This window comes from Bos indicus x Bos taurus, chromosome 1, assembly GCF_003369695.1.
Source record: "Bos indicus x Bos taurus breed Angus x Brahman F1 hybrid chromosome 1, Bos_hybrid_MaternalHap_v2.0, whole genome shotgun sequence".
Classification (NCBI taxonomy): domain Eukaryota; kingdom Metazoa; phylum Chordata; class Mammalia; order Artiodactyla; family Bovidae; genus Bos; species Bos indicus x Bos taurus.
In genome coordinates, this window is record NC_040076.1 from 96976960 (window position 1) to 97004785 (window position 27826).

Genomic DNA, 27826 nt, shown 5'->3' on the forward strand with positions numbered 1-27826 from the left:
ATGAGTCAAACAGGGAAGAAAAGTTCCTCAGATGGAGAAACTACACCCCAGGCTCCACTTGTCAACGAGAGCATCAGGGGGTCAAAATCCAGGTTCCCCAAAGCTGGAAGCAGAAAAGAGAGCATTGACCCTAAAACAACTGATTCCCAACCCTAGGACAAGACACTGAAGACAATCTCTTTAGACGCTAGTGAGCTTCTGCCTGATATTTCTTAATTTTTTAGATCAATTTTCTCCCCTAAGGGCTTCCCCTGTGGCTCAGAGGTAAAGAATCAGTCTGTAATGCAGGAGTTGCAAGAGAAGTAGTTTCGATCCCTGGGTTGGAAAAATCCCTGGAGGAGGGCATGGAAACCCACTCAAGTATTCTTTCCTGGAGAATCCCACGGACAGAGGAGCCTGGTGGGCTACAGTCCATAGGGTCACAAAGATTTGGGCATGACTGAAGTGACTTAGCATTCTCCCCTAAAGAGATGACATGAGTTAAATGACACCTAATATAATGAAATCTGTTCTAAACATTTATTTTGTTGAATATTTTAAATAATTTGCTCATTTTACTTTTAAATTATCAAAAGTAATTATGTTGCAGAAAGGTTTAGAGAAAAATACGCAGTTTCCTTTCATTTTAACACAAAGTGCTATCTCTTCAAGATTCTTTTCAGATTCTTTTCATATGCATATATTTATGGTCAACCAACCCTCCTATGTGCCAGTCACTTATTAGAAATACAGCCATGAAAATATTGAGTACCTCCTATGTGCCAGTCACTTATTAGAAATACAGCCATGAAAAAGAGAACCTCATGTACACAAAGAATGAAAAGCAGGCATACTTTTTGTGTGATAAGTCATATGAAGACCAATAAGCAATCTAAGGAGATAGTGAATGATGGGCTGGGGTAATTTTAGATGCAGTTGGCAGGAACGAGTTTCTGATTTAGTAACAGAAACTCTGAGTGGAGATCTGAAAGGCAGCCACGTAGAATGAATGAAGCCAGCCATATAGATATTTTAGGGAGTAGCTTTCCAGGCAAAGGGATCTGTAAATGCAAAGGCCCAATATGGGAGTGAGCCTGGAGTGCTTGAGAGCTGGCCCAGGAGGTTAGGGATGCTGAAGGAGGATGAGAGAGGGATAGAGGATGAGAGTAGTAGGAGAGGTGCTGCTGCTGCTGCTGCTGCTAAGTCGCTTCAGTCGTGTCTGACTCTGTGAGAACCCATGGACGGCAGCCCACCAGGCTCCTCCATCCATGGGATTTTCCAGGCAAGAGTACTGGAGTGGGTTGCCATTGCCTTCTCCAAGTCAGAGAGCTAGCTGCTGCTGCTGCTGCTAAGTCGCTTCAGTCGTGTCTGACTCTGTGAGAACCCATGGACGGCAGCCCACCAGGCTCCTCCATCCATGGGATTTTCCAGGCAAGAGTACTGGAGTGGGTTGCCATTGCCTTCTCCAAGTCAGAGAGCTAGCAGAGGCCAAACGGACATACTTTGTACAGTTAGAAGAGCTTATAAAACCCTCCTGAGCTGTGATCCTACTTCTGGGATTTATTATACTGTTCAGTTCTCACATGGTTACATGACGTTCATGTGCCTACTTTTGACAGTGGCATAATATTCCATTCCATGCCTATGGCATAATTACTTAAGTTCCTTTTTTTGCCCTTTGGGGAATATCTGGCTTTCCCTCTCCCTTGTTTTCTGCTTCACTGTGTTACACTAAACAGCTGAAAGTTCCCAGCACAGAGATTACAAATTCAAGGGTTATGAAAATATTGCCTCTCTCTCTCTAAACTCATGACACATACAGTGTCATCAGTATATTATTCAAATAAACGTATTTTTAAAACATTTATGCTTTTCATGCAAACACACATAAAAGAGAGAACAGTATGAGTCCCTGATTACCACCCTCTAACAATTATCAACCCACGGCCAGTCTTATTTCATTTATACCTACCCCCATGTCTGTCAGATTATTTGCACCAAATACCAGAAATATCACTTTACCTGTGAGCAGTTTGAACACATTTTTGAAAGTAGAAAATTAAGAAGTCTATCTTTAAAAGAAGGTAATCAGAAGGTTGTTGCTATGTTCTAAAGCATGATTTGGAGCTTTAGGAACATGGTTAATGGATACCCATGTAGTAGTGCTCAGTCATGTCTGACTTTTTTGCAACCCCATGGACTGCAGCCTGCCAGGCTCCTCTGTCCATGGGATTCCACAGGCAGGAACACGGGATTGGGTTGCCATTTCCTCCTCCAGGGGATCTTCCCAACCCAGGGATCAAACCTGCATCTCCTCCATCAACAAGCGGATTCTTTACCACTGAGCCACTTGGAAAGCCCCAGTGGATACCTATTATCATGATTAAATTAACAGTGCGGTCAGCTGGTTATCTCAGCTGGCCAATACCAGCCCCTCAAGATGTGTGCGGTGTCTCTATTTTCATTTCATTTCTCCCCAAACTCAGTGGCCCCTGGAGTTACATGAATTGTCCCCCAAATGGCTCTGGGGCCTAGCTGGTCCTCTCTGTTGCCGTCCTGGATTTCTTGTCTATTGCATGGACCGCTGTTTCCTACCTGGTTTCTCTCCTCCTGGTCTTGCTCTCTTGCCAGCCTGTCCCCAACACTTCCGCCAGGTGCTCTTTCTAAACCACAGATGTCTTCCACCAGTTTGAAATTCTTCACTGAGTCTTTCTTGCCTTGAAGAGAAAGTCTATATTCTCAAGCATGATCTTCATGGTGTTTGTGGTAAGCTGAATATCTCTTCACGGCCTCTGCCTTCCCCCAACCTCACATTCATCCTCTACTGCTGATATTGTGATTTGCCTGCAGTTTCCTGATCTGGCCACCTTCCCCCGGAGTGGTTCCCTGTGCCGAAAAAGACCTTCCCTGTGTCTCTACCCTCCCTCTGCACCCCTCCCCTTATTCCTCCCTCCTGACCGCCCACCTGGCTGACTCCAACTCATCTTTAAGGTACAATTTATCTACCACTTTCACTTAGGCTTCCCTGGTGGCTCAGACAGTGGAGAACTTGGCTGCAATGCAGGAGACCTGGGTTTGATCCCTGGGTTGGAAAGATCCCCTGGAGAAGGAATTGGCAACCCGCTTCAGTATTCTTGCCTGGAGAATCCCATGGACAGAGAAGCCTGGTGGGCTACAGTCCATGGGGTTGCAGAGAGTCAGACATGACTGAGCGACTAATACTTTCACTTGGAAGTTTGCCAAGACCCATCCCAAGAACTGAAGCACTTACTGTCTCTACCCTGAGCCACCTGGCACCCCTGCTGGCCTCCACCATTGTACTTCTCCTCTGCACTGTGACTGTGGCTCTTTCATCTGTCTCCTCCATCAGACAGGTAGCTCCTTGATAACAGGAACTTGTTATCTTGATTCCCTGTACCACACCACCCACGTTACAAACAGATAATCATGTTTTATGAGACCATTAGGATTCTTGGTTGTAAACAACAGAAGCCAACCTCTCCAGGTTTAGCTTGGAAAAGAACCTAATGAGAAGATCCTGCTTGGCTCACAGAATCTCCCCAGAAGCAAGAATTTGGTTCAGCAGAACAGCAGCCAGAAAAGGCCCCTAATTGAGCAGGCCACGGAGCTGCTCACATGTGGTCACTTTGCCCCCTCCACGGAGCGCCAGCCCTCCATTAGCAACAGCCAACCTGTAGCAGATCTGACTCATCTGTTATATATATTGAGCTGTGACATAAGATATTTTTTGAAGGAAAATTTTCATAGATTAAAAAAAACATACATATGGTATGTAAGGCGATATGTGGGGGCCTCAAAAATGGGTACTCATATTTGTACTTAGGTGTTATAAAGATTTATCATCTTGATTTTGGTAATTGAGGAACTATAAAGCTAACATTCATTCATTCACTCATTTAGCTATTTGTTCATTCAACAGTGTTTACAAAGTATGTATCATGTCAAAGGTATTGTAGAGTCCCATCTTCCTGGGAAGATTCAGCAACTTTAATTCACTACATGCCTGATAAATGAACCAGGTGGGAATTATAATTTCCATTTTATAGATTAGTAAACCAAGGCTCAGAGAAGTTAAATGACTTGGTTACCTGACAGACCCATGAGTTGATTTAGGTTTTCCAGTTGTGCTGCCTTGGACTTGCCAATCATATAAAACATATATTACAGAGCACGCAAGTAGGATGTGGTCTGCAAAGGGATTGCAGAATCTGTCAGTTGGTTGGTTGTTGGGCTGCACCCCGCTGGCCTGCAAATCTTGTAGTTGCCCAAACTTAAGACCAAAGAAAAAGCCTGGTGACAGCAATAGAGACATCAGTGTTCATTGGTTAGGGGCATCTTACACAAAGGTCCTGGAGTTACACCCCACCATGTGTGACAGACAACAGGCAGAACATGGCAGCAGTCTTTGATATTCACCAGGAGAAGGAGGCTACCATCTATAGGGGAGGTGGGCTCATCAGTAACCAGGGAAACCAGCAGCTGGGGCAGGGGGCAAGCAGGCAGGCAGTTACTGATTAAACCCTGTAATTAAGAGGATTGGTGAAAGTGAAAGTGGAGAGTGAAAAAGTTGGCTTAAAGCTCAACATTCAGAAAACGAAGATCATGGCATCCGGTCCCACCACTTCATGGGAATAGATGGGGAAACAGTGGAAACAGTGTCAGACTTTATTTTTGGGGGCTCCAAAATCACTGCAGATGGTGACTGCAGCCATGAAATTAAAAGACGCTTACTCCTTGGAAGGAAAGTTATGACCAACCTAGATAGCATATTCAAAAGCAGAGACATTACTTTGCCAACAAAGATTCATCTAGTCAAGGCTATGGTTTTTCCTGTGGTCATGTATGGATGTGAGAGTTGGACTGTGAAGAAGGCTGAGCGCCGAAGAATTGATGCCTTTGAACTGTGGTGTTGGAGAAGACTCTTGAGAGTCCCTTGGACTGCAAGGAGATCCAACCAGTCCATTCTGAAGGAGATCTGCCCTGGGATTTCTTTGGAAGGACTGATGCTAAAGCTGAAACTCCAGTACTTTGGCCACCTCATGTGAAGAGTTGACTCATTGGAAAAGACTCTATGCTGGGAGGGATTGGGGGCAGGAGGAGAAGGGGACGACAGAGGATGAGATGGCTGGATGGCATCACTGACTCGATGGACGTTAGTCTCAGTGAACTCTGGGAGTTGGTGATGGACAAGGAGGCCTGGCGTGCTGTGATTCATAGGGTCGCAAAGAGTCGGACACGACTGAGCAACTGATCTGATCTAAGAGGATTGGATAGTCATGTGAGGGAAGCAGGGCCTGGTCAAGTAGGGGATGGATAGAGATCAAGAGAACAACCATCCTTAATGGCCTGACAATACATACATCATTGGTGGTGGTGACCTTGGAGAAACAATTTATTTGGCCAGGTGAGTGTGGCAACTAGAATGTAGAGGACTAATTGGTAACTGTTGAAGAAGTGGGGCCAGCAAGCACACTCCACTCTTTTCAAACATTTGACAGTAAAGGAAATGATTGACAGAACAGTGGCTTGAGAAGAAAACAAAGAAAAAGAAGGCTTGGTGAAGCTGGAACTTGAGCATGGTTGTAGGCTGAACCTACAGAGATAAAAAAGCTAAAAGACAAAAAGGAGTGCAATAAGACACAATGCAGAGAAAAAATTTTTAAGCACAGAAATTTGAAAAGCACACACACATAATGGGCTTTCGAGCAGATTGTTCTGGGTTCAAATTCTGACTCTGCTGCTGACCAATTAACAATCTGAGTCTTGGCTTCCAAATCTATGAGACGGTGTGCTGATGACTCCTTGCATCAAGTGTACACAATATGTTCTGTCCTCACTGGCATGTAAGAGGCAGTCCCCTCCTCGTCCCCCTCATCCATAACTCTCCTCTGATCCACCCCAAATTAGGGTTGTCAGAAAAAGAAAAATACTTGCATTATTTGGGATGTACTTTTACTAAACAATGATTCTTTGTTTACCAGAAGTTTAAGGTTAATTGGACATAGTATTTTTGTTTTTCTTAAATCTGCAACCCTACCCAAAATAAAATACCTTGTATACAACTTACTATAATAAAAATTGAAGGCCAGAGTGAAGAGGTAAACGGGGGGTGGATGATGCTTCCTCTTACTGGTAGAATGTGGCAACACCAACCATCCTATCAAAGAGGTACAGCCTGTAGGCGGTTTTCTTAAGAATGGCAAGCCACTAGACCCGCTGCAGAAGAGAGATGGAGTCTATTATCCTGCTAATATTTTAGTCTAAATTTACTACTATGGTAATGCTGCTATCTTTTCATTTTCACTGGTGCCAATATATTTCACTTTTCTCTATATGATTTGTATACTTTTTTCTCAGGGTTAGTAGAGTATTACTGTACATTTGGAACTTATGCTTTCCTACTGGATTCCAGTGTGCATACTGTTTGTATATATTTTATTTATTTATTTGGCCTAACCACACAGCATGCAGGATTTAAGTTCCCTGACAAAGGATTGAACCCATGCCCCCTGTGGTGGGAGCCTGGACTATTACTATTGCACCAACAGGGAAGTCCCTATATGTGTTATCACTACAGGACCTCATTAAAGTCACTGTCTGTACATGCTTATTCATTTTGTCTTACAAAAGTAAAGTATGTTTTACACGTGGCTTACATGTTGACACATGCAGTAGTAGACAATAAAATTAATTATTAATAAAATTAATACAGTCCATGGGGTCACAAAGAGTCAGACACGACTGAGAGACTAACACACACACACAAAATTATAGCTTTTTATTTTTATTTAATCTTTTTAAATGTTAGTGACATAGTACAGCATTATTACAGAGGAACTTGGCAAGGGTGTCACATATGTCCCTAAAAAAAAAAGTACCTAATAACAAAGACAAATGAGGTTTTCTGAATATATTCTCTGGCAGGAGTTGAGAAAATACAAAAGCTCTTCTAGGCACTACTGTCTCTGGATTTGTTAGTTGAAGGGTCTAGGAAATGAGCAGCAAGTGCTTCACTTGCTTCCTTTAGCCATCTGAGGCTCATCAGGGGGTCTGCAATGTTCCCCTTTCCTCGTCTGTCCTGTTAGGAGGCCAGCATGTGGGCACGTCCCCCAGCAGTGCGTTCACCAAAGATGTCTGTGCATCCTTCCACCAGAGCTGTCTTAAACGCCGTGCTAACAAGTTTACCGCTTCGTCTAGGAACATGATTCAGTCTCCATGCAAGAAGCCCAGGTCAGGCCATGAAAGAAAAGCCCCTGAGCTCCTCAGGCTCCATTGTAGGAAAAGGGTCCCTAGAGCAGCCAGTGTTGAGCACCAGCCACAGGGACAGAGGTCAGGTTTTGTCCCCTTCTGAGTTGAGGTTTCACAAAGAACTAGTTCACAGTTGTCTGTCTTCTCACGTGTCTCATCTTTTTACTGTCATTCACGGCAAATTCTTCGTTATTCTTATCATACAGCCAAGACTCTCACTGCAGAAACAGAACTGGGATCCAGGATGGAGGAAGATGAGCGGTTTCTGCAGAAGCTCGGCAGAAAGGCCGTCAGCAAGTGTCTGGACCTGAACAACTGCAGACAGACAACAGCGGATGTGAGGAACACGGGTCTGTATGGAGTTGACCTTATCCAGGGGCACGGGGGCACAGAGGGCTGAGATGAGCAGGCAAACGCTCCATCCTCACTTGGTAACCCGAGGTCTGCAGGGTGGCCTAGAGAATTCGGGAAGAGCAGCTACATCACTATTAAAAAAAAAAAAGTCAGTTGATTCTTCCTCAAGTTTCAAAGATTTGAGCCCAAATTTAGGAGGGAGCTTTGTTTTTTCCTAAGCGCTTTTACCTCTCCACTAATTAGCTCTCTCTGAAACTCACCTCCTCCTGTATATGATATGAACTCATCCATAAAACCAAGCCCTGCTGGGAGTTTAAAGGGGCATCATGTTGTCTGTGGAATGAAGAGTATCATTCCCAGTGATTATTGCTCACACCTTTTTTTACACAAAACAAGAACTACTGTTTGTGACACTCCTGCAGGAATTTGATTGCAAAGAACCCTCTCCCCAAAATACCATCATCACCTTCTTAAAGATTCTCTTTTTTTGGACATCTTAAGTCAAGTATTTAATCACATTAAATGTGTCTACCAACAGAGGAATCAAAAGAACTGCGTTTTGAGTGAGGGGGCGCTGTCCTTGACTATTTTAATTAAAATCCATGCCATTACATTTGAGACAGATCTCTTAACAGGAAACTGTAACCGTGCCTGTGGTTCTCAAATGCCTGTGTACATGTCAGAATCTTGCAGAACCTGTGGAAATGCATAAACTTGAGTCCAATCCAAACCCACTAAACTGAAATCTTCCAGAGCGGGTCCCAGGAATCCTAGTTTTTTGCCTTCTAATGTGTTCAATAGACTTTCGTACTTTGTAAAGTTAAGATCATGGTAAACAAAATTAAATTGCTAAAGTGCTTTGGGCTTCCCTGATGACTCAGACAGTAAAGAACCTGCCTGTAATGTGGGAGACCTGGGTTCGATCCCTGGGCTGGGAAGATTCCCTGGAGAAGGAAATGGCAAACCACTCCAGTATTCTTGCCTGGAGAATCCCAAGGACAGAGGAGCCTGGTGGACTATAGTACATGTAGTTGCCAAGAGTAGGACATGACTGAGTGACTAACACTTTGAACACTGGTAAAAAGAAAACATAAACATATTTTTTTGCCCCTAAGTGCGTCTTCAGAATTTCTTCAGAATGGTGGAAGGTCAGGAATTGCTGTGCCTGTAACTCTAGAAGCTCACCATGTGAGGTCTAACTGCTGCCACTATTTTTACATCCAAGACAGATTTAAAAGCAAGCAAGCAAAGACACCTTCCAGCCTTGACTTTGGCATTTCCACTCAAGTCTTGTTGCCGCAGGAGATAAAGATAACCTTGGAGAATTTTATTCACAGAGAGTAACTTCATTTTTCGTGAGCAATGGAGGAGACTCAGAGAAGGTTCTGGTCAGGCTTTGTACCTGTCTAAACCTCCACATGTTGGCCCATGTAGGTATAAAAGGAGTTTTGTAAGATGGTGATACCCAGGTGATCTAGATAAGAAAAAAATAGTTAACGGGCACTGTCTGAGCAGTCCTGGCCAACAGAGTGTTCCCCGGCCTTCGGCCTGAGGATCCAATAGAATGACAGAGAGATGGTTGTTAGAGGGCTTGCAAAATAAAAGGACCAGGATACACATTGTAGTGACGGCGGTAGTAACAGTTGTAGCTGAATTGCCATTTCCTCTACAGTAAAGGAACTCTTATGAAATCTCACAGAAACACCACTGCCTTTTCAGAATGCAGTTATTTGGCAGAAATAAAAAAGGTCCCAAGAAATAGGATATGTAATATCACAACGTCTCCAGTTGCACACCTGAGGGAGCCCTGCTGTGCGGAAAGTCAGCCTGTCCATCCTCCTTCTCTCCTGTTACAGAGCAACAGGCATCAGATGAATCCTGCTTACTACAGATCACAAATTCCACATGTAAATCTGTCTTTTCTTGTGTTCACTTCTACTTGCTTTGCTGCCTTCTCTCCCAGACTTGGAAAAACTGGATATTTCCTGGAATGATGTCACACGTGGAAACCTCCATGCACTCACCCAGCAAATGAATCTTGTCAGCAAGTTAAAAATCCTGAGGCTGAGTAGTTGCAGATGTACCGCTGATGATGTTTGGGCACTGGGTATGATGAATGCTTCCCTTGAGAGAGTGCTTGCCTGGAAGGATCTCTGCAATCCAAACCCTCAAGGGCAAATTACCTGGGTGACCACTCCCCTTGGATTCCCATGGACGAGGACGAGAGCGCTGTCAGTACATGATGAAATGCTGTGTTGAGCATTTGCACTTTCTAGAGAACTATGTAACCTGTACCCAGAATTGCGCTAAGCCCTGGGATAAAGAGGGGAACAGGCTGACCAAGCCTCTGGTCTCAGGGAGTTTAAATGGAAATGATAATTGCAAAATTTGCTCTCTCTGGATCCGTTACCTCATCTGTAACACAGAGAAGTTAGGATAGATAAATTAAGATCCTTTCCAATCTCAAAATGCTTTTCTCTTTTCCCATTCCTATTTTTTAAAAAATTGATCAAAACAAGATTTTTCAAATAAAAGCAATGGTTTAAGTAGAACCAGAACCTCAATTAAGTTAGTTTTGTATGTTGAACACTGAATAACCTAAAACGTAGGCTAAAATTTGTCATGCTGCTAACCCAGCTGCTTTACTGGAACGCTTGCTGATTTTAGATGCCAGACATACTTTTTTAGTCTTCTTTTCACCTCAAGTCTTTATTTCAATTATGTATTTGATCATTTACATCTCGGCAAAGATTTCTGTAAAAGCAACAAAATTTATGCCAATGTCTTTTCTCTAAACTGGAGGAGGAAATGGCAATCCACCCCAGTATTGTCAGAAATATCCCATGGACAGAGGAGCTTTGTGGGCTACAATCCATGGGGGTCACAGAGTCAGACACGACTGAGCATGCACAGATGCACTTCTTTCTAACCATTCCCTAGAAAATGGCCAGATCCTAGTTCAAATCCTGGTCCCACTTCTAACTATTTTTGTGACCATGGACTAAACAACCTTTCCCAGCCTTGGTTTTATTATCTCTGAAATGAGGATGATATCCACCTCAAAAAATTGTGAGAATTAAATAATTTTTATAAAGTACCTACTACATGCTTGACACATAGTAGGCACTCAATAATCGATAATGCCTTCTTTCCCTACTTCCCCATCCAAAATTACCTTTCTGTGGTTTTCTATGATCAATTTAGCCTCACAGGTTCAGTTCAGTTCAGTCGCTCAGTTGTGTCCGACTCTTTGCGACCCCATGAATCGCAATACACCAGGCCTCCCTGTCCATCACCAACTCCTGGAGTTCATCCAGACTCACATCCATTGAGTCAGTGATGCCATCCAGCCATCTCATCCTCTGTCCTCCCCTTCTCCTCCTGCCCCCAATCCCTCCCAGCATCAGAGTCTTTTCCAATGAGTCAACTCTTCGCATGAGGTGGCCAAAGTACTGGAGTTTCAGCTTCAGCATCATTCCCTCCAAAGAAATCCCAGGGCTGATCTCCTTCAGAATGGACTGGTTGGATCTCCTTGCAGTCCAAGGGACTTTCAAAAGTCTTCTCCAACACCACAGTTCAAAAGCATCAATTCTTCAGTGCTCAGCTTTCTTCACAGTCCAACTCTCACAGCCATACATGACCACAGGAAAAACCATAGCCTTGACTAGACAAACCTTTGTTGGCAAAGTAATGTCTTTGCTTTTCAATATGCTATCTAGGTTGGTCATAACTTTCCTTCCAAGGAGTAAGCATCTTTTAATTTCATGGCTGCAGTCACCATCTGCAGTGATTTTGGAGCCCAAAAAAATAAAGTCTGACACTGTTTCCACTGTTTCCCCATCTATTTCCCATGAAGTAATGGGACCAGATGCCATGATCTTCATTTTCTGAATGTTGAGCTTTAAGCCAACTTTTTCACTCTCCTCTTTCACTTTCATCAAGAGGCTTTTTCATTCCTCTTCACTTTCTGCCATAAGGGTGGTGTCATCTGCATATCTGAGTTTATTGATATTTCTCCCGGCAATCTTGATTCCAGCTGGTGCTTCTTCCAGTCCAGAGTTTTTCATGATGTCCTCTGCATATAAGTTAAATAAGCAGGGTGACAATATACAGCCTTGACATACTCCTTTTCCTATTTGTAACTAGTCTGTTGTTCCATGTCCAGTTCTAACTGTTGCTTCCTGACCTGCATACAGATTTCTCAAGAGGCAGGTCAGGTAGTCTGGTATTCCCATCTCTTTCAGAATTTTCCACAGTTTATTGTGATCCACACAGTCAAAGGCTTTGGCATAGTCAATAAAGCAGAAATAGATGTTTTTCTGGAACTCTCTTGCTTTTTCGATGATCCAGCGGATGTTGGCAATTTGATCTCTGGTTCCTCTGCCTTTTCTAAAACCAGCTTGAACATCAGGAAGTTCACGGTTCACATATTGCTGAAGCCTGGCTTGGAGAATTTTGAGCATTACTTTATTAGCATGTGAGATGAGTGCAATTGTGGGGTAGTTTGAGCATTCTTTGGCATTGCCTTTCTAGCCTCACAGGTTAGCAGCTGGTTATCATGTAGCAGAGTCTCAAATTTAACATACTGTTACTCACGCATGAAAAGAAGTATAGTTTCTTTATTTTGGACTAATCTAATCTTTTTCATGATCCTCCAACCTAAAGGAACCAGAGATTAAATTTTTTTTTTTAATGTTTAAATTTAATTAATTTTAATTTTATTTTTGCAGGCACTGGGTCTTCGTTGCACAGACTTTTCTCCAGTTGTGGCAAGCAGGGTCTACTCTCCAGTTGCAGTGCGTGAGTTTCTCACTGTGGTGGCTTCTCTTGTTGAGGAGCACAGGCTTTAGGGCGCTCAGGCTTCAGTAGTTGTGGCACAGGAGCTTAGTTGCCCCGAGGCATGTGGAATCTTCCCTGACTAGGAATCGAACCAGTGTCCCCTGCATTTCAAGGAAGATTCTTTACCACAGACCACAAGGGAAACCCAGCAAGTGGAATTTCTACCCTGGGATTCACTCCAAACTCATCTCGTCCAGCAGAGTCTGCAACCTTGTCACTGATGTTTTGTGTCCTCTTCCCTCTCCTCAAGAATTTATCCTCTCTGGAAGGACTTCTGTATCTTCTTTACCAGGAGGAGCTTTCTTATCATCCATACTCTGCTTAGCCTTAATGGCAGATGGGGCATAAGAAGAGTAGGAGAGTAAATGGTTTATTGTTAAGAAAGCATAAATCAGGAGTCATTGCAACATTATTACACCTGTTACAATTGCTTAGTGTAGGATGGCAAGTGTATAGTGCTCCAATATTAGATGTACTACAGACAATCATGCCCTTTCTCCCTGATCCTGGACATGCCTCAGGGCTATTCAAAGCCACACCCCATTGACTAGCTGCTGCTGCTAAGTCGCTTCAGTCGTGTCTGACTCTGTGCGACCCCATAGATGGAAGCCCACCAGACTCCCCTGTCCCTGGGATTCTCCAGGCAAGAACACTGGAGTGGGTTGCCATTTCCTTCTCCAATGCATAAAAGTGAAAAGTGAAAGGGAAGCCACTCAGTTGTGTCCGACTCTCAGCGACCCCATGGACTACAGCCTACCAGGCTCCTCCATCCATGGGATTTTCCAGGCAAGAGTACTGGAGTGGGGTGCCATTGCCTTCTCCACATTGACTGGCAATGGCATACAAAATGATACATTTATCGGCTTATGTTGTTAAACTTCCTGAAGAATTTGCATTTTTAAGTGGGGCTCTTGGACTCCAAAAACCTTAAAGTGAAAGTTGTTTAGTCAAGTCCAACTCTTTGCAACCCCATGGGCTGTACAGTCCATGGAATTCTCCAGGCCAGAATACTAGAGTGGGTAGCCTTTTCCTTCTCCAGGGGATCTTCCCAACCCAGGGATCGAACCCAGGTATCCCGCATTGTAGGTGAATTCTTTACCAGCTGAGCCACAAGGGAAGCCCGAAAAACCTTAAACCATAGAATAAATAATCAGTGGCAGAAGTTCACACCCAGTATCCAGCAGTAGAATAGAGGTTTCTGGACTCAGTGGACCTTCCAACACTCTTAACTGGTGTTCGGATTGACTCCACATGTTGAGAAAGTACATTTTCCGTGTGTGCAGCTCACCATTCTGTTCTGCCCCCAAAGCAATGACAATCATTCCTAAGGGCTGACCCCCCATTCTCTCCCGGCTTCCACTCTGTAGCCCTCAAGTGTTTCCTGTGTGAAGTGGTCCCGGGAATGTTAAGTTTCATCCCTGCTCACCGCATCCTTCTTTACCCCAGGGCTGTCATGAGCTGCTTGCATCCTAGGGCATTATGAGCTGCTAATGCCTATTGTGCTCTCTTACTCATTCCTCCCTGCCGTGGTTGGATCAGTTGTATGTGACATTCTTGATGTCAGAGTGAGCTTTTCCTCTGTGATGGCCAGTGCCCTGCTTTTGCTCCTACCTCTGGCTGAAATATAACAGTGTTTATGTTGGGGAATAAAATTATGGGTGATTTAAATCTTCATGTTTTATTTTCTAAATCTTTTATATTTCTACCTCTGGACAAGCTTCTCAGCAATAATGATCCCTAAAGAGGATGGATGAGAGAAAGTAGATGGACTGGTAGAAATATTTACTACCATAAAAACGATTTGGTAAAATCATGGTGGTTCAGGTAAAGAATCTGTCTGCAATGCAGGAGACCTGGGTTTGATTCCTGGGTCAGGAAGATCCCCTGGAGAAGGGAATGGCAACCTACTACAATATTCTTGCCGGGAGAATTCCACAGACAGAGGAGCCTGGCGGGCTACAGTCCGTAGGGTTGCAAAGAGTTGGATACAACTGAGTGACTAAGACACACCCATACACGCATCTTACCGACAGGTGGATTTTTTTTTTTTTTTTAACAAGTTTTGCTTATAAGCGTGGTTTCAGAACTCTGGCTGTGCCTAGAAGCTCACCCTGCTGGTCATGGGTAGGAACTGGGTCCTTTTCTCCTCCCTGTTCCCTGGCATCTAACCAGGACCTGGCCCGGCTTCAATAAATGATGGTTGTATTGACTTTGAAATGAATTCCCTGCTTTGTGAACCTGGCAACCAACCTGATCTTTGGACCATTTTTTTTTTTTTAAACAGGAGAAGCACTTAAAGTGCTGCCTGAACTTGAAGAGTTGAATTTGTCCTGGAACAGTAAAGTGGGAGGAAACTTGCCTCTGATCCTCCAGACGCTGCAACAAGGGAGGAAGATACAAACACTTGAGCTCGTGGACTGTACCCTCACATCAGAAGATGGGGTGTTTGTAGGTAAGTAGAATTTGGTAGAGTCCTTCCCAGGGAAAATGTGAAGATGCCCATAACTGGAGAGCTTGGGAGCTGATATGGCCATGTTTCCTCTCACCCTGAATTGAAAAAGTAGCTCACTATATCCCAGGTCACATGAAGATGTAACACTCCCCCCACCCCACCCCCACCCACCCCAACCTTCATACCCACATCTGTTTTTTTGGCTGTGCTGGGTCTTCATTGCTGCAAGTGAGCTTTCTCTAGTTGCAGTAAGTGGGGCCACTCTTTTTGCAGAGCACTGGTTCTAGGGTGCATGGGCTCAGTAGTTATAGCTTGTGGGCTCCAGAGCACCGGCTTTAGTATTAATAGTTGCAGCTTGCAAGCCTAGTTGCCCCATGACATATGAAATCTTCCCAGACCAGGGATGGAACTCGTGTCCCCTGCATTGCTGACAGAGTCTTAACCACTGGACCACCAGAGAAGTCCCACACCCTGCATCTTTACTGAGTTGTTCTTTGGATTTCTTTCCTTCCAGGTCAGTTGCTACCTAGACTGCAAAACCCTGAAGTACTCGATCTTTCTATTAACAGAAACATTGGTGGCAGTCTCAATAGTATTGCTCATGGACTAAAAAGTACTTCAAACCTGAAAGTCTTGAAGTTACATTCATGTGGATTGTCACAAAAGAGTGTCAAGCTACTAGGTGAGTTAGCAATGACTGAAGCTTCTATATAATTTTATTTTATGTTCAATTTTTTAAGCTGTTAGGAAATATAACAAACTAGAAACAGAGGTTAGGTTGGGGAACGAGATCATGGGTAATTTAAATCTTCAAGTTTTATTGATTTTCCACGTCTTTTACAGTGAGTATGTATTTTTACAATTACAAAACTAAATGGCCAGCTCCGAAAAGGCCAGGGTATTTTAGATTTGAGAGAGACAGTGAGCAAAATAAAAGTGTGCTACTAAAGCTCTCCATTTCTCTCTTACTTTTGAAAGTGCCAGCATTATTTTATGCTTAGTAGTAGGAAGGAATTGGTGCTGATAAAAACAACTTCAGTGACATCTGTAGTTAAAATTTACTCTGCTATATAGAGTACCCACATTACATGAGAATACGAAGTGAAATGTATTTTTATCCTTGCATCTTCTAGAGCCTGTCCTATCCTTCTCCTTGGCAGTTTAAGTCTAGAATGCTGCTAATGTACCAATGCTCAAGGATAGTACAGGAAGAGCCATTAGTTGCAGAAATCTGAGCAAAAGCACTAGCAATCAATGCAGGTCATAGGGAGAGTGTTTGAAGCCATTGTCAGGTCCAAAGCGGTTAGTGGTGCAAAGCAGACAGTTATCCCTCCATTTGGGCTTTTGTCATCACAGTGTATGTATTTTCTTAGTCTCGCTTCTCCATGCCTGCCCCCTGCCCTGCTCCACTCCTGCTGCCTGTCCTGTAATATGTCAGAGTGGGATTTTGACCTTCTTTGTAGATGCTGCCTTTAGATACTTGTGTGAGCTGAGGACACTAGACCTTTCCTGCAACAAGGAGTTGGGTGGAGGGTTTGAAGACATCACAGGGCTGGCCACGCTGGAGCCTGGAGGGGCTGGATGTCCGCCAGTGCTCGCTGACGGCTGACGACGTGTTGTCCCTGAGCGGGTAGGTGCTGCAGAGCTGAGGGAGGGCTCTCAGAGCCTTGGCATATGTTTGAAGTGAAGTGAAGTCGCTCAGTCGTGTCCGACTCTTTGCGACCCCATGGACTACCATAGCCCTACCAGGCTCCTCCGTCCGTGGGATTTTCCAGGCAAGAGTACTGGTGTGGGTTGCCATTTGGGAAACTGGCAAATCTGAGATGTACTGTTTATGAAGTTACTGGGAGGATCACATCATAAAAGTTCTGTGAATGTCCCAATATAGTATTTGGCAAATATTAGGTGCCCAATAAATGTTGTTGTTCAGTTGCTAAGTCATGTCCGACTCTTTGCGACCCCATGGACTGCAGCAGGCCAGGCTTCCCTGTCCTTCACCATCTCCTGGAGTTTGTTCAGTTGGTGAATGTTAGTGAATCTAAACTCCTATACACATCTGTGAAGGATAGATGTGGCACTCGAGGAAGAAATCTGAATTCCTGTGGCTGTTTAGAAATGAACCTGTTAATGTCACAAAGCATATTACAAAGAAGGATGTAGAGGGAAAGCCAAAACGAAGGGTGTTGAGGCACTCTCTCTCACAAGTTATGCCAAGGCACTTAGATAAGATGAAGTTACAAAAAGTCCATGGACAGTGCATAATTACAGTTTTAGGTCAGTCACTACCTTTACTTTCCTACCACAGATACAGTCCTGTAACAGGCAACATATATGCAATTTCCCCTAACAAACAGCAAGCATAGCCGTAGAGATGAAGGGTTTTATTCCATCTGCAGCCACAATAAACCTTCAGGATATACCCTGAATCTGACCATGGCTCACTGTTTAGACCTCTACCTCCTGCTCCAGCCCACTGTCAGTTCATGCCTAGATTACTGCAAGAGTCTAGATGGCTTTCCTGCTCCTCTGACTCTGACTGCATTCTCTATTTCTTTCCCCCGTCAACTTCTCCAACTACACTGTGCTGACTCCCACGCACACCAGCCATGCTCTGCTTTCTCTCTGAACTATGGGCTCCTCCTAGGTAGGGATGGCTTTCTTCAGTATCTCTCTATTGCTTGTGCACAAGGTCTGGCATGTAGTTGGCACCCAGCAAATGCTTGTTGAATGTATGACTGAATGAATCAATCAATAAAGAACGAGAAAAAGAAATTTTTGTCATTTTTCATACAATTGGGGGAAGAAAACAGCAAAATAGGTCTTTGGGTCTAATATCAATTTTTTTAGCCCTGCTAATTTGTTTCTTAGATGCTTATCCTTCAATTTGGGAAAATGAGATGAGTTCGAGTCTTTCATGAAGATTTAAAAATAGTAAACAATACCTTTTTGAGCTTCAAATGGAGAGTGTGATGGGATCAGCATCTCTTTTACTTATGAGTGTCATACCTGTGGAGACACTCCTGAATTATCAGTCCATCGGATTCCAAATAGTGAATTTCCCCTGCTACAACTGAATAACACAAAACCTCACATCTCATCCTGCTGCTCGGATGAAGATTAAAGTGCTAGAGGACTTGAATTGTCACCGCTAGTGCAATGGAGAGATTAGCCTCTATTATCTGGATTCACAGCCACCAACAGGAGTAAATGGCCCCAGAAAGGTAATGGTTATTTAGTAAGAATTTCATGGTCCTCCTGCTTAATTTTAAAAAGGCAGAATTGCAAATACATCCTGTTTTCTACCTTGTGATGTTAAAGAATTGAATGGTTCTTTTATCTGACCATCTCAATGGCTTCAAAGAAAGGGAATTATGGATCACTTAGCCAATGATATCTGATTAATCATCTAATTGTTCGATGCCCTGTGCTGCAGGCTAAGGGCAATTCAGAGTCAGGAGCTTCAGTTTGGAAGGGGGCAGAAATAAACCAAATACATGGTGGAGATCCCCTGGAGAAGGAAATGGCAACCCACTTCAGTTTTCTTGCCTGGGAAATCTCATGAACAGAGGAGCCTGGCGGGCTACAGTTCATGGAGTCACAGAGTCAGATGCAACTGAAGTGACTTGGTACACATGGTGAATACAACGTGCTGTGGGCATCAGATGAGGGAGAGATGGTTGCATCTATGGGATCACAAGTACCTGCCCTCTTTTTTCCTTTCCTTCCCTTCCTTTCTCCTGTCCTTCTCTCCTTCCACTAATGTTTGTGCCTCAGATTTCCAGACTCTGATGCACATTCTGGGCAGGAAGCAGCCGCTGCACAGAGTTCACCTTCAGTGAGGGAGGGCGGAAGATTTGCATATGAACAATAGATACACAAACGAGTCACGTAATAGGGGTGGTGGGAGGAAAAGAGAATAGGATGATGTAATTGTGACCACAGGGTTCCTGTGGCTTTGGTGGCCCTGGAAGGCTCTGAGGAGGTGAGTCAGCCCCACAGGGGTCCCAGGAAACTCTATTTCCCACACTGGGAAGAACTAGGGCAAAGGCCTGAAAGAACAAAAAGCAGCAGAAAGACAGGGAAACAGGGGTCCCTCTTGGCACAGCAGGGGCCCTCAGGACCCCACTCTGGTGCTGTTACCAACAGACATCTGGTTATTATTATTTTTTTTAACCAATGTACATACCTTAATTAAAAAAAAATGTAGCCACATGTGGGATCTTAGTTCCCCAACCCGGATTGAACCAGGGCCCCCTGCATTGGAAGCGTGCAGTCCCGACTACTGGGCTGCCAGGGAAGTCCCAACAGACATCTGTTCTAATTGCTTGATTTCATTGCCTTCCTAGTACTTCTGACTTATATTCTGAGGAAAGAATGATCATATCAAACATTCACTGAGCAGTTAATGTGAGCTGGGCACTGTACCAGGCACTTTATTTATACCAAGTCATTTTATCTTCCCGTTGTCTCTATGGAGTAGTTATTGTTCTTATTATCATCGAGAAAACTGAGGCTCAGAGAAGTTAAGCAATTTACCCGAAGTCACACTGTTCTTTAGCAACAAACAGGATGAGAACCCAGTTTCCTCTGTCTCCGAAGTCTTTGCTCTTTACTTCCAGCCTGGAGAGAGGCTTAGAGAAGAGCACAAGCTGCATGCTGGGGAAAGTGGCTGGCGTGTGTGGTGAGGAATGGTGTGTAAGGAAGGGCAGGGGTCACATAGGCAAGAGCCATGCTTGTTGATCAAGAAGACTGTGGCACTTCCCGAGACCCTTTGTGAGATGCTGCCTAAGCCATGTCACCCCTGATGTTTTAACAGCTCAGGTTATCCCTTTACTCTCAAGTCTTCAAGAATTGGATTTATCTGCCAACAAAGAGATGGGCAGCTATTCTGAAAACCTACTCAGCAGGCTCCGATTTTTACCAGCGTTGAAGTCATTGATAATCAGCAACTGTGCTTTGGAGAGTAAGACTTTTACTGCCCTGGGTAAGCGATTCTCTGGGTACCTGCAGACACTGGCACAGTAACACCCGAAAGGGAGACCTCTGTTTCCCTCCAAGTGAATTTCATTCCAAGACTCAGCCATAGGCACATTGAAGTATCAATCCGTCTTCTTTTCAAGAAATACGCTCTTTTAAAAGTGACTTTCAAGGCCACACGGATGATTTCTGGCTTTTGCAAATTTAACCTTTAACATTTAAAGTGTGCAGAGTTGACCCTTTGTATCCAGGGGTTCCAAATCCGTGGATTCAACCAACAGCAGGTCAACAATAATTTGGAAAAAATTTCTGGAAAAAAAATTTTCAGAAAGCTCCAAAAAGCAAAACTTGAATTTGCCTCATTCAGGCAACTATTTATATAGATAGAATTTATATTGTGTTAGGTATTATATAGGTGGTGCTAGTAGTAAAGAACCCACCAGCCAATGCAGGAGATATAAGAGTTTCGAGTTCAATCCCTGGGTTGGGAAGATACCCTGCAGGAGGTCATGGCAACCCACTCCAGTATTCTTGCCTGGAGAATCCCACGGACAGAGGAGCCTGGTGGGCTACAATCCATAGGGTTGAAAAGAGTTGAACACAACTGAAGCGACTTAGCACAGCACAGAGATGATTTAAAGTATATATATGGGAGGGTGTGCATATATTATGTGCAAATACTATGCCCACGTTACATAAGGGACTTCAGTATGGATGGGTTCTGGAAACAATATCCCTGTCTATACTGAGGGATGGCTGTATAACCAACTTTGGAGGTTCACATTTGTAGTACCTTGTAATTTCACTGAGGTCAATATAAATTGGGATTGCTGTGAGTCTGATGGGCCATCAGAAGGCATAACTCTTTTCAATTATAGCTACACAATCAAAAAATCATAATCAAGTAGATATTACACTAAATTGCATCATGTGACATGAATCTATAGATAGTCCCTGACTTACAACAGTTTAACTTAAGAGTTTTTGACTTTAAGATGATGTAAGGGCTTCTCTTGGAGAAGGCAATGGCACCCCACTCCAGTACTCTTGCCTGGAAAATCCAATGGACATAGGAGCCTGGTGGGCTGCAGTCCATGGGGTCGCACAGAGTCAGACATGACTGAAGCGACTTAGCAGCAGCAGCAGCAGCAGCAGCAGCAAGGGCTTCTCTGGTAGCTCAGCTGGTAAAAAATCCGCCTACAATGTGTGACACCTGGGTTTCATCTCTGGGTTGGGAAGATACCCTAGAGAAGGGAACAGTTACCCACTCCAGTAATCTAGCCTGGAGAATTCCATGGACTACATAGTTTATGGGGTTGCAAAGAGTTAGACATGACTGAGTGACTTTTACTTTCTAAAAGCAATATACATTCAGTAAAAATCACACTTAGAAAATTTTGATCTTCCCCTGGGCTAGTGATACATAATGTGGTATGATACTCTCTCATGTCATCATAAAGGCAAACTTAACAACCACTCTATACCCAGACAGCTCTGTTTTTCACTTTCAGTATAATAGTCGATAAAGTATATGAAATATCTAACACGTAAGTATAAAATAGGGTTTGTGTAAAATGATTTTGCCCAACTGTGGATGAATATAAGTGTTCTGAGAATGTTTAGGTAGGTTGTGTGCATGTTTGCTAAGTCACTTCAGTTCTGTCCAACTCTTTGCAACCCCATGGACTGTTGTAGCCCACCAGGTTAGGCAAAGCTATACTGATGACCTAGGTGTATTAAATTCATTTTTTACTTAAGATATTTTCAACTTATCAGGATGCTGCTGCTGCTGCTGCTAAGTCGCTTTAGTCGTGTCTGACTCTGTGCGACCCCATAGATGAAAGCCAACCAGGCTCCGCCGTCCCTGGGATTCTCCAGGCAAGAACACTGGAGTGGGTTGCCATTTCCTTCTCCAATGCAGGAAAGTGAAAAGTGAAAGTGAAGTCACTCAGTCGTGTCCGACTCTTAGCGACCCCATTGACTGCAGCCTACCAGGCTTCGCCATCCATGGGATTTTTCAGGCTAGAGTACTGGAGTGAGATGCCATTGCCTTCTCTGTATCAGGATGCAATCCCACCATAAGTCGAGAAAGATCTGTTTTATTCCATTTGAATTAAGAAGTAAACCAACAATAAAAAAGAAGTAAATCAAGTAAATATACACATATTTCTCTATATCATTTTTAGAAGAAAAAGTTCAATTTCTTATTGATAGGTCTCTATCATATGAGTGGGAGAGGTGTTCTTATTAGATATTATAAAAAGAATATATATCTACCCCTCAAACATTTTTTAGAAAGAAAATATAAAATGTAATTAATGACTATACCTTGTGAATAAGTTGCTCTGGTTAGTTTTAATGTTAGGGGAAACTGGGAACTATGCAGAAAATCTTTCAATTTCCTTTAAACATCTTTCCAAGATACACTATTTCTTCCTTGTTTCTGTAACTGCAGTTAAGTAAACACAATACATTTTGGTGTTTCAGAGTTCTAGGAAGGTGTGGCCTTGTCTCAGTTTCAGAAGCCAGTGGGATATGTAAAACCAGGACACACTCTGGAAATATTGACTAGATGAGAAAACTGTTTATCTCTTTCTCCTTCTTAAACGTGAGATGAAGGAGAGAAATGCCAGTTGATAGTGAATTAACCATTTAACCAAGTTTTACTTTTCTAAAGTTTCCAAATTTCTTCCAAATGAAAATAGAAAACATAAATTGAATCCATGGATTTCAGGCAGGAGAAACAAGGAATTGTGGAGGGTACTGCCCACACCCAGAAATGATGTCCCTCTTTCACCCAGTTCAATCCAAAGACTGCTGGATCTCAGGACGCCCCTAGTGGTCCCTGGGCTAAGATTCCACACTCCAATGCAGGGCACCCAGGGTCGATCCCTACTCAGGAACTAGATCCCACATGCTGCAACTAAGATGTCTCTGAAAGTGAAAGTGCTAGTTGCTCAGTCATGTCTGACTCTTTGTGACCCCATGGACATAGCTCACTAGGTTCCTCTGTCCCTGGGGATTCTCCAGGCAAGAACACTGGAGTGGGTCTTCCAGGGGATCTTCTCAACCCAGGGATAGAACCCAGGTCTCCCACATTGCAGGAGGTTTCTTTACCATCTGAGCCACCAGGGAAGCCCACAACTGTCTTAACTCAGTGATAATATGTTGCCTTAGCCTAGGTTGCTCAAGTTCAAAGTTTATGACCTCTAAGGAAGTCTAAGTTATTACTATTCTTATCGCTGTCAATTTCAGCTGAAGCCTCCATTCACCTCCCTGCTCTGAAAATAGTCAACCTTTCTTGGAATACGTGTATTGGCGGTAACCTGAAGCTGCTCCTGGAGACATTAAAGCTTTCAATGTCTCTTCAAGTGCTGAGGCTGAGCAGCTGTTCCCTGGTGACAGAGGACATGGCTCTCTTGGGTTTGTATCTTCTGGTTCCAAAGCTGTCCTGACACTCAGAGCCCAGTGTGCCTGCCCTGCCAGCCTGGGGGAAGGGAGGCAGAGGAGGCAAGGAGGCCTGTGCACATTCTCTGCTCCCTGACATCTGCTTGGGAGAAAGCTGGTTTGTGCTCAGTCACTTCAGTCATGCCCAACTGCTTGCAACCCCATGGACTGTAGTCCAACAGGCTCCTCTGTCCACGGCATTCTCCAGCAAGAACACTGCAGTGGGTCGACATGCTCTCCTGCAGGGGATCTTCCCAACCCAGGGATCGAAACTGCATCTCCTGTATCTGCTGCATTGCAGGTAGATTCTTTACCCACTGAGCCACCTGGGAAGCCCTAAAATAGACACTGCTGCTGCTAAGTCACTTCAGTTGTGTCCGACTCTGTGTGACCCCATAGACGGCAGCCCACCAGGCTCCCCCATCCCTGGGATTCTCCAGGCAAGAACACTAGAGTGGGTTGCCATTTCCTTCTCCAATGCATGAATGTGAAAAGTGAAAGTGAAGTTGCTCAGTTGTGTTTGACTCTTAGCGACCCCATGGACTGCAGCCTATCAGGCTCCTCCGTCCATGGGATTTTCCAGGCAAGAGTACTGGAGTGGGGTGCCATTGCCTTCTCCGAAAATAGACACAGGCAATTCTAAAACCAAATACACAGTAGAGACTGGTTCATAAAATGAGATGGAGGAATTCCTTGTGGTCCAATGATTAGGACTTCATGCTTTCACCTCTGAGTGTGCAGGTTCTATTCCTAGTTGGGGAACTAAGATCCTGCAAGCCACCAGGTGCAGCCAACCATTAAAAAAAAGAAAAAGGAGATAGATACAGATATGGTGGTGGAAGAAGGGTTATCTGACATAGGATAGAAAGTTGGAACCGGATGTGGACGGGCAAGGCTCCTTGTCCTTGGGAGGGCTGTGCATGTGTGGATTTTGTTTACGCCTATTCCTGGCTTTGCTCAGCTGGGTGTAGTTTTTTCTGTTCACCTGGTGTTTCCTGTGGATGAATTATGTGTAAGCAAACAAGAAATTCGTGTTACGTCCACACTGTTCTCTGATATTTCAATCTAGTTGGAATAAATACGTGTTTTCAAAACAAGTGTTATGGCCAAACACTGTAATTAGAAGATGGGGACAAATCACTGTGATTTTATTTTGGATTTCCCTAATGACTAATGGGAGAAGGCGATGGCACCCCACCCCAGTACTCTTGCCTGGAAAATCCCATGGACGGAGGAGCCTGCTAGGCTGCAGTCCATGGGCCGGCTAAGAATCGGACACGACTGAGCGCCTTCACTTTCACTTTTCACTTTTCACTTTCATGCATTGGAGGAGGAAATGGCAACCCACTCCAGTCTTCTTGCCTGGAGAATCCCAGGGACAGTGGAGCCTGGTGGGCTTCCGTCTATGGGGTCACACAGAGTCGGACACGACTGACGCAACTTAGCAGCAGCGGCAGCAATGACTAATGAGGCCTTCCCACGTGGTGCTAGTGGTAAAGAATCTGCCTGCCAATGCAGGAGACACAAGAAACGTGTGTTCAGTCCCTGGGTCGGGAAAATCCCTTGGAGAAGGAAATGGCAACCCACTCCAGTATTCTTTCCTGGAGAATCCCATGGACAGAGGAATCTGGCAGGCTACAGTCCATGGGGTTGCAAACTGGTCAATTGATTTTTGACAAAAATGCAAAAGCAATTCAGTAAGTCTTTTCAACTAACAGTGCTTGATTAACTGAGCTATCATACACAAAAATACTAACTTCAGCCTATATCTCACAACTTGGACAAAAATAACTCAAAATGGATAAGCAAAATGTAACTGTAAAACCTTTAGAATAAAATCTAGGAAAATACTTGGGAACTTGAGTTTTGCAAAAAGTTTTTAAGATATAACACAGAAAGCTCTGCCCACCAAATTAGCAAATTGATAAATAGATCTTTATCAAAACTGTGAGTTATGCTATGAAAAAGATACTGTTAAGGGGGGGTGAGAGGAAAATGTAGGTAAGTTCTTTACCACTGAGCCGCCAGGGAAGCCTCCATTGGTCTATGCATCTATTCTTTTACCAATTTCATACTGTCTTGGTTACTAAAGCTTTAGAGTAAGCCTTGATGGGAATGGAGCATCCTGCTTGGTCTGGAAACCATGATGTGTGGCAAATGATTGAAGGGCCAGGGCATGTTTAGTCCTAACAGGGGGACATTGAGGGGACCTGTTGTCCAACACTGCATGGTTGGCACGTGGTGGGAGCTGAGATTCCCAGCAGATAGGCAGTGGCAAGGTCAGATGGGACCCAGAGGCATGGCTTCCTCCAGCTGAGAGCTGCTTCCCTCTGCTGGGGCAGCCTGAAAGGGGCCTAAGGCAGAATTGGGCTGGTCCCCCTTAGAGAGGCTGTGAGAGGGATTCTTCTCTGATCATCCATCTAGAGGTTGAATGAGGAGCCCTCCAGGGTCCCTTCCAGCTCTGAGATTCTGCCCATCTCATCTCTGTAACCCATTCCTGCTTTTGGCTGAAAAGGGAAGCACATGTCTGCTCTGGCTGTCTCTCCTTGCTCCTTTTCTTAGCTTCCTCATTAACTATTATTTATTAAGAGCCATTTTAGGTAGCACTGTGATACTACCTAATGTGTGCTATTCAAAGGAAAAATTGGCCCATGTGTGAAAGGTTCTAATTGACCCATGAATTAGAAATTATCCAAGTATATTTTGTCCATGGAAAGTACTCAAATAACTGTTGAATAAAAAAATGAATAAATAAACAATGAATAATGAAACAGCATTAAACAGCAAGAAGCCTATTCACAAATGATCCTGAGTTAAAGCCAGTGAGCAGTCACTCCTCACATTTAATTAGAGAAAGTCTGCAGCAAGAGCTGGGGCTCCAGGAGAGCAGAGAGCATGAACTCAACCAGAAAAGACATTCTTTGGGTTGGAATTTGGAAGGAGAAAAAAATCCATTTTCAAGCTGTACATGGAATGCAGAGAGGTGTTACCAGAGTAATTTTAAATGCCCTGAAAAAAAAACTGCTAGCTAATAACATTCTATTACTTAGTGCCACTCTTATTACAAATCCTGGAGCCAGTGTGTTGTGTTATTGGAAGTGGGAAACAGTTGCACTAGAAAGTGTTCTTGGCTTTTAGCAGAGTGATTTTGTTTTTCAGCATCGGTAATTCAGACAGGTCACCTGGCCAGGCTGCAGAAGCTGGACCTGAGTTATAACGACAGCATCTGTGAGGCAGGATGGACCATCTTCTGCCAAAACCTGTGGCTCCTCAAGGAATTAACTGAGCTGGATATCAGCCTTCGGCCATCAACTTTTAGGAAGTGCGGACAATGGTTTAGACACTTGATAAGTGCCGTGACCAAACTTCCCAAGATCACTGAGGTAGCAACGAAGAGGTGGCTTCTCCCAGCTTCACAGGAGGAGGAACTACAAGGCTTTGACCAAGATCACAGAAGCAGCATTCACTTTGACCATGGTGGGTTTCAGGAAGCTGACTTTCCAAGGCTCAACTAAGCTACACGTCACCCAAAGGAAGAAGAAAAGAACATGAATGAATCCTGGTGAAGTCAAAGGAATACCAGCTTCTGGGCTGTTTAATGTGATTTATGTTACAAGAGCTTTGTAAATATATGCCTAGGATAATCTAATATGAACATGCCTTTATGCTCTATTTTATGAAACAATGGTGACATTTTTCAATGGGTTTTCATTTGTTTGGATATATAGTTAGTTCACTTTCTATTTAGAAGGACTGACAAAATGTTTAGATTCCAGTAACGCATTTCCTTTTTTCTTTCCCTAGAATTTTCTGCCTCTTTTACTAAATGTTTTAAATATAAGGGTGTGTATTTATGTGAGTGTGTAAAATGTGAAAGGCACTAACTGTGGAACATTTTAATATTATCTTTATCATTATATGTGTCTCAATGTGGTCTGATGGAAATGTAATTTTCATCAGAAAGTATGCCCTTCAGTTGTTTATTGTTTTATGTTCTCTTGCCTTTTATCTCAGATACAAACCATGAATACAAATAACGGTCAATGACACACAGATCTTCATTAAAAGTAATCAAAAATTCAACACCCAGTAACAAAAACATACCTTGTTAAAGTAAAATATTTTGTTGCTAAAATAAACAAATTAACATATTATTAATATTTCTGAGCATTTCTTTGACATGGAATTTGCCTCATAAAATCTATTTAATTCATTAAAATTCCTGTGTTGCTGTCCGTGATTTGGGAAATTTCTGGTTTTCTCTTACTAGAGCATGAAATTCATTGCATGGCAGAGGGATCTGCTCACACATTTCTATTCTGATATATTCTAATCAGATTATGTTTTGCTTTTTTCTTGCTACACTAATAATTCACATTATAATCATTGCTTGAAGGACATGTTGAATTTGAAATCAATATTATTCCAAAAGAAAAAGTCATCAGGGTGAGGGGGTCTTGATTAGTATAAATGGGGATGTTTTAGGTAATAATTCTTCATTTCTCTGAA

General features: G+C 43.5%; 1 protein-coding gene across 1 annotated transcript; it reads left to right on the forward strand.

The window, feature by feature from the left end:
• LRRC31 (leucine rich repeat containing 31) lies at window positions 1–27428 on the forward strand. Its single transcript, XM_027552304.1, is given in 9 exon segments — window positions 1–190; window positions 7455–7598; window positions 14726–14893; window positions 15408–15575; window positions 16357–16456; window positions 16458–16519; window positions 19710–19877; window positions 23126–23293; window positions 26477–27428. Coding segments are annotated over 9 exon segments (1524 nt in total). The 3' UTR covers window positions 26833–27428.
• The last annotated feature ends 398 nt before the right edge of the window (window positions 27429–27826 follow it).